The sequence below is a fragment of the Myotis davidii genome, unplaced genomic scaffold, assembly GCF_000327345.1.
Source record: "Myotis davidii unplaced genomic scaffold, ASM32734v1 scaffold54, whole genome shotgun sequence".
Classification (NCBI taxonomy): domain Eukaryota; kingdom Metazoa; phylum Chordata; class Mammalia; order Chiroptera; family Vespertilionidae; genus Myotis; species Myotis davidii.
Window position 1 is genome coordinate 606620 of NW_006287915.1, and position 8010 is coordinate 614629.

At 35.1% G+C, this 8010-nt stretch overlaps 1 protein-coding gene across 1 annotated transcript in view; it reads left to right on the forward strand.

The window, feature by feature from the left end:
* The window catches only part of OSBPL8 (oxysterol binding protein like 8), a 125061-nt gene that overhangs the window by 9358 nt on the left and 107693 nt on the right, over nt 1–8010 (forward strand). Inside the window, exon 2 of the mRNA XM_015561325.1 lies at nt 2979–3087. Within this exon, the coding sequence (XP_015416811.1) occupies nt 3046–3087 (42 nt within the window). The 5' untranslated portion in view covers nt 2979–3045. The remainder of the gene's footprint in view (nt 1–2978; nt 3088–8010) is intronic.

Below are 8010 nucleotides of genomic sequence, written 5' to 3' on the forward strand. Positions count from 1 at the left end.
GCCCTTCCCCCTTTCCTTTTTTTCCTCTCCTCCTCCTCACCCCATCTCTCTCTCTCTTTTTAAGAAGAGGAAGAAGAAAAAGGTAAAGATACAAATTATGAACAACAAATATGCATCTATCAACAAGTGAATCTAAGAATCAAGTTAAGAAATCTGATGATCAGAATGTACTGGTGATTATAATAGAATCAGGGACATAGAAAGGGAATGATGGACTGACTATTGTGGGGGAAAGGGGTGTGGGAGATGCGGGAAGAGACTGGACAAAAATTGTGCACCTATGGATGAGGACAGTGGGGTGGTAAGGGCAGAGGGTGGGGTGGGAACTAGATGGAGGGGAGCTATGGAGGGAAAAAAGAGGAACAAATGTAATAATCTGAACAATAAAGATTTAATTAAAAAAATTATAAAACAAAGCCAATAATTACCAAGAACACTAAAACAAAGGGAAAAAAACACATAGAAATCAATGTTATGCTAAAAAGGATTGAATTTCACAAGTAGAGAACACATTGTCACAATTCCAAGTTCTCTTCATAGTCCTAATAACTTGGTGGTGACTCCTTATTCCTATCATCATTATTGGTTGATTCCTTTTATCATCATGGGCTCTATTATTGCTATTTTTTCTTCATCAAATCTCAAATTTATAAAACTACTTTAAAAGTGAAGCAATTATTGATTTCAGGGAGGAAGGGAGAGAGAGAGAAAGATGGAAACATCAATGATGAGAGGGAATCATTGATTGGCTACCTCCAGCATGCCCCACACTGGGGGTTGTGGGAACCCAGGCATGTTCCCTGACTGGGAATTGAACCAAGACCTCCTGGTTCATAGGTCCAGACTCAACCACTGAGCCACGCCCTTCAAGCATTGAAGCAATTTTGCAAAACATTTCCACAATGCAGGGGAAAGATTCTGATCAATCACAAACTCAAAGAGCAATAGGGGAGTCACAGGGTTTCTGACATTTTAAAAATTTCTTTTCTTCTTTTACATAAGTTCCTCTCCGCACAACTCCCCAACTGAGTAGTGACTTGTTCTCATATACTTTGATTTTTAAAAAAAATCAAGTTATAGGATTGGTATGACTGTTGTCTTGAATGCATAGGTTCTTTTTGAGGTAGTTTCATCACTATATTCTACTGATAAACTTATCACATCTAAGTTCTTCTATCAGATAACCAAATGCACTCAGAGCTACAGTAAATGTTAAAATATCAAAATCCATCCTCTGAAGATTCTGCTGATAGTCAGCATTGAAGGAAGTAGGCCTCTGTGATCCATCTTCAGCATAGTCAACTTTTAGAGAAAAGTAACAGCATGTGGCCAGTCGTTACTGTATTTCCCTGGGGCATACAGTATGTGGGGAGGAGGGAAGAGGGTACAAGAACAAAGAACTGTGTATGTGACCAGTAGCACATTTTCCAGGAAGATACGCCTGCTACAACCAGACAAAGGGAGGTGGAGACAACTAGAAAAGGTCTCAGCCCATTTTTTTTTAAATTCATTCATTCTTTAATCCGTTTTTTAAAATATATTTTATTGATTTTTTACAGAGAAGAAGGGAGGGGTATAGAGAGTTAGAAACATTGATGAGAGAGAAACATCGATCAGCTGCTTCCTGCACACCTCCTACTGGGGATGCCCGCAGCCAAGGTACATGCCCTTGACTGGAATCGAACCTGGGACCCTTCAGTCCGCAGGCCGACGCTCTATCCACTGAGCCAAACCGGTCAGGGCAGCCTCAGCCCATTAAAAAAAAAATAACCCAATAGGAGACAATAAGCCCTAGGTGACTATGGGAAAAATTGCTAACCCCATAGTACTTAGCCAATGAGGACCAGAGGAGGGACACTACCAGCCTAGGGATAAATAGCCTGTGATCATTACTCCAAGTGTGCCTGTTCAACCAGACACCTGCTCCTGCAAGACCGTATTAAAAGTCTCGTTTCCACCATAAAAAAAAAAAAAGTGTTTTTGGAACTCCAAGAAATGACTAGAAGTCTACTGATTTGTTGAGTTTTGTTGTGTTAGTCAGCTATTTTAAGGAAGAATTATTAGAGAGGTTATTTGAGACTTCTGAATACATGTAGTTACTATAGGAGATCTGCTTGGAGTTTTTGTTAGTTTAAACGTACAAAAGAAAAAGACCTGTGGTGAAGATACTCTTTCTAAGACTCTCAAAATAAAAATAAGTACAAACGTAATACAAGTTCATTATAAAAATTTAAAAATATAGAAACACACAGAGTATTTTACATTCTATCATTTGCTTTTTCTATCTCATGTATCATGGTATTCTTTACAGTTTAGTATGTCTAGAGCTATTTCATTTTTTAAAATGTATGATATTTCATTTTATGTCTGTAATCTAGTTTAAGCAAACTCCGCTGATGGACATTGTTTCCAGTTTTTCCATCATATCTATTACTTTGTTGGATGTGTTTATTTATATATCTTTATGCATTTGTAGAAGTATATATGTGAAATAATCCCTAGCTTTGAAATTGTTGGATGGAATCCTTTGTATTTTAAGTTGTCCTTAAAAAAAAAGTTATGATTTATATTCTTATCACAAAAATATATGAGAATACCTGTTTTCCTACATGCTCACCAATGTTGGATATTAGCACACTCTTTAGTTTTTGCTAGTGTCATAACGAAAAAACTAATATCTAATATTATTTCATTAATTAAAAGAAGATTTAAATATCTTTTCAAATTTTGAACAGTCTCATGTCTTTAACCCTGTTCTTGCTATTTCTCCTCACTTGGAATATGTTTTTCTAACTTTTCTCTGAACCTTTACCATTTTTCAAGCTATGTCAAAATCTGTGGTTTTTTTTCTTTTTTCCATTATTGGATTTCTCAGTAACCTCACCTAAAATGATTTCTCCCTTCTAACATATTTAATGCTTCATTTTCCACTTGTCACATTTTTATTACTCCTAATACATATTATTTTCTTTTTCTAGAATTTCCAGATTCACGGGATGAATAAACCTTAGTGGAAAGAGAAGCATAAACCCATCTTCTTTCACTATGGAGGCAGGTTTGGCAGATGGAGAACCTGACCGAATTTCGGTGAGTGGTTCAAAGATAGCATAATAGGGTACTATCATCTACAGCTATGAAGTGTTTAAGTTATGATTTTATTTTAAAAATGTATTTCAAACAAGCTTTAAAAAACAAAACTTTAACTCCTCTCTTGATATGAAAGTTACAGATAGTTTAAATTCTTTTGGAGCACAACCTAGTCAGTTTTCTGATTTTTTTGCCCCATCTCCTCCCTTTTTTCCCCTTTCTAGTGGTATAGTGTAAGATATACTGATGTCATAGTTTGTGTTTATGTTTTCCTCAAAACTTTCTGCCTTAGGGAAGTCAAGAGAATTATACTACTTTGAGGAAATTAAATGCCTCCAAATCTCACATCATGTGAACTTATGAGCAGGCAGAGGGAGTAAAACAGTTAAAATAATTAAGAATTAAGAGTAGCTGCCACGTATATTCTTTCTATAAAAGTCTGAAGATTTAATAAACATTGCTGCCTTGTGATTGTGATTGAATTGTATTCTGAAATAAAATCAGTAGGAATAGTGGTTAAGTATACCTTACCAATAAGTAAAAAATAAAATCCACCAGGAGGGTATATTAATGATGATTTGTCATTGTACAAAAAAAATGTTGTCCCATGATAATTTCATTTTCAATTCTCCTGCAGCATTTTGACAGATCCCATTAAATACTGATTTATACACTCTTTATTAGGAATGTTTCTATTACCTAAAGTAAGGGTGGTAACTATATAAACTGTCAGTTTGGGAGCTCTGATTTGTTAGGTGGAAGACTCTTTGACAAATTTGTATTGTTGGAATAATGTGAAGGTCAAATTGTCTATCTTTCACATTGCTATGGAGTTGAGAGTCACTAGTATATTGAGAGGCTTGTAAATTTTAACTTGGTGAATGTCCTTTGTTCAGGCTCAAATGTAGGACAGTCTAATGATTGACAGCAAAATGCAATTTTGCTTACCTGTATTAATTTGGTCCCAACCTTTCTTGAATTTCTACTTCAAACTTGTTTACTTTCTTAAGTGGTCAAAAAATAGTTAAACTTTAAAATGATGACTTGTTAATAGAGAATAAAATGGACATGGAAAAAGCTTGATTTGTGAAGGTAATTGTCATGATGCTTATAAATGGAAAACTGATGGTAAGTTACTTTATTTTCACTATAATTTCAGAAACAAAGTTAAAATTAAGGGTCCTGTCTTAAAATATGGTGTATACTTTTCCATAAGTAGCATCTTATTTAAAGCTAATGGTCTTTCATAAGTCATTTTAGTTGAAGTATTTTAAATCTTTTAGTGATAATAAAAATGCTAGAAAAGCAACAGTAGCTGTTTTCTAAGTCTGTACTTTGTCAGACTATCCTCATAACAGCCGTTAAAGGTAGATATTTGTCCTCACTTTTGTAGGTGGGCAAATAGATCAGGGAAGTTTATTATCTTCCCTAAGAACTCATAGCTTAAGCGGTGGAACTATCTATCTCTGAATACTTTACTTTGCCACTAGGGTATTCACTACATATCTGTCTTTCTGAATAGAATTGCTTTAAATTTATTGTTACCTGTTAAAATATGTATCTAAGTAGGTAGTATTAAATTCTATAGCTGAATACCTGTAGTATATTAATGAAGTTTTAACCATTTTTATGCTAAATTCTGTGCTGTTGAGAGGTTGGAGCAAGTTATTTAAAAAGTAATGAGAGCAATTTTTTATATTTGTTCATTAAGTTTCTTCAGGGACTCGAACCAATGACCTCTTGGGTTCATGGGTCGATGCTCAACCATTGAGCCATGCCGGGCAATATTTCTAGTTTTTAAAAATGTATTCATTATTCTAGTTGCCTATAGTTCAATTTTTGTTTTAGTGTTGTTAGTCTTAGGTGGTAAATATTGAAAAATATGGATTGAATCTCTTTATATGTGGTACTAAATATACTAAAGAACACAATGTACATTTAATATGTCTTAAAACATTTTGTAAAAGTCCAGAATTGATATCGCTTTAGAAATAAACCACTAAGAAATGCTTAAAGTATAGGAGTCAACTTTTTATTAATAAATTGAGGTAGACTAAACTGAAATATCCTTTTAGTTTAAAAAAAATTGAATATGTTCCTTAACTTAAGGAAAGTCATTAAATGTTTGAATATTTTATATATTATTTTTCTTACCAGAGGAAACTGCTTTATAAGCTATAGTAGGGGTCAAAATTTTTTGTTGTATTAAAATTGATTCTATAAATGATTTTTTAAAAATACGTATTTTTATTGATTTCAGAGACGAAGGGAGAGGGAGAGATAGAAACATCAATGATGAGAGAGAATCATTGATCGGCTGCCTCCGGCATGCTCCCCCACTAGGGGTCAAGCCTGCAACCCCAGCATGTGCCCTGATGGGAAATGAACCATGATCTCCTGGTTCATAAGTCCACACTCAACCACTAGCCACTCCAGCTGGGCCTCCGATTCGCTTTTAATTTTTCCTTTCAATATATTGAGGAAATGAAGTAGTCTGTCCTGTAGAGTTTCCCACAATCTGGATTTTTCCCATGGTGATTGTTTAATGTGTTCTTCAGTCAGTTATCTTTATTGCAAATTGGTCATTCAGATTAGACACTTGCTCAGATTCAGGTTCGCTTTTTTTTTTTACAATAATAATACTTCATTGATGGTGTGTGTATTATCATCAGGAGACATAGTCTGTCTCTCTTCTTGTGATAATAGCAGCCATTGATGACCATTGCCTAGATCTGTTCATTCAAGAGGGATATAAATGAATATTATAACTGGCTTAGAAAAATGGGAGCTGGAGGGAATGACTGGCTAGCCTCTACCTTAAAGCAAGTAAACTAACCAGCCTACATTAGGTTAGGTGTTTTGTCTTTCCACCATTTTACATTTAACCTTCTAAAGGGAGACATTTAATAAAATGATAAAACAATTTGGTAGGGATGATTTATGCTATATTAACATCTGAAAGTTACAAGTTAGTAGTATTTAAATATTTGTAATGTTTAAACTAACCAAGTGGGAAAATATTGCTTAATATTTCCTATTGTATGAGTATTTAATTCTATCTTTTATCTTCATTTTTTTCGACTTGTTAGAGGCACTCTTGTTCTTCTTAGAGGCTTGAGTAATGTAAAAAATATGATGGGACTCTTTAATACATTTGGGGAATTGGGTTGGAGAAAGAGTTAGTTTTTTAAAAAGTAAAAGAAGTAACCATTGACACAGTACATCAGCAGAATTGCAAGCTAGAATTTTTTTGTTTCCATTATGCTTGGAGGTGGTCTCAAATTCTGTTCCCAGGACTATGGAACTCCTTCAGACCCTTTCATAGAATCCGTGAGGCCCAAATTATTTTTGTAGTAATACGATGGTATTTGCTGTTAACTGCCTTTTTTCTCATTCTCTCATGAGTGTAGAGTGCACTTTTTCAGAGCTGTATGAGATATGATGATGTCATTGCTGTGCTGAATAATGGATGGGTGCTTGTGTATTCTTGTTTTTAGATTTTCCTAGTTTAATTTTTTTTCTAGGCAGTGTTTTTTTCTTTATATAATAAACTTAATTTTTTAGAATAGTTTTAGTAAATTCTCACTTAACGTCATTGATAGCTTCCATGACTTTAAGCAAAATGATGTATAACAAAACCAGTTTTACCATAGGCTAATTGATACAAACAAGAATTAAGTTCCTATGGCATCTCATCAACATTATTTCAAGACAAAGTTGTTATATACTTTGCAGTTTTTCCTGTTACTACCTTATTAGCCTATATTTGATATAATTAATGACTCCATATTGAAATATTATTAACTGAAGTTCATACTTTTCCCAGCTTGCCTTAGCTGTTACCTAATATTCTTTTTCTGCCCTAGGATCCCATCTAGGATAGCACATTAAATTTAGTCAGCATGTTTCCTTAGGGCCCCTTGGCTGTGATAGTTTCTCGGGGTGTACTTGTTTTTGATGACCTTGATGGTGTTAAGAAATACTTATCAAAAAAGGGAGTGGACTGACTATTCCTGTGGGGGGAAAAGGGGTGTGGAGGATCCGGGAAGAGACTGGACAAAAATCGTGCACCTACGGGTGAGGACAGTGTGTGGGGATTGACTACAGAAGGTGGGGTGGGAACTGGGAGGAGGGGAGTTATGGGGGGAAAAAGAGGATCAAATGTAATAATCTGAACAATAAAGATTTAATTTAAAAACAAAACAAAAAAACAAAAAAGAAAAAAACAAAAAAAAAGAGAAAAAAAAATGCACTGTGCACAGAGGGTCGCTGGTTGGATTCCCGGTCAGGCCACATGCCCGGGTTACAGGTTCAGTCCCCGGTCGGGGTACATACAGGCATCAACCGGTTGATGCTTATCTCTCATGTTAATGTGTAATCTGAACAATAAAGATTTAATTAAAAATAAATAAGTAAGTAAATAAATAAATAAATAAATAAAAGAAAAAATACTGATCAGATATTTTTTACAATGTTCCTCAATTGGGATTTGTTCAATGTTTTTCTCATGATTAGACTGGGCTTATGGGTTTTTGGGAGGATACCACAAACTACAGCTGTTGGCTATATTTGTGCTGGGAGGGCCCTGCACTCCAAGATGGGACTTGAACGTGGCTATGAGAGACTGTGCCCTCTCCTCAGTCCAAGGCTTGAACCTGTCCAAACACTGTAGCGGCTGTCCACACATGTTTAAGGGAGAGAGTTGGGGTAGTCCATAGCTTTTCATATTTTTCAAGAAATTTACTCATTTTGTGTAGGTTTCAAATTTATTTAAGATTTAATATATCTTATATAATAAAGAGGTAATATGAAAATTGACCATCATGCCCTTGCACAAGATGGCTGCCCCCATGTGGTCATAAGATCGCTGCCACAAGATGGCCAGCAGGGGAGGGCAGTTGGGGGCAACCAGGCCTGCACGGA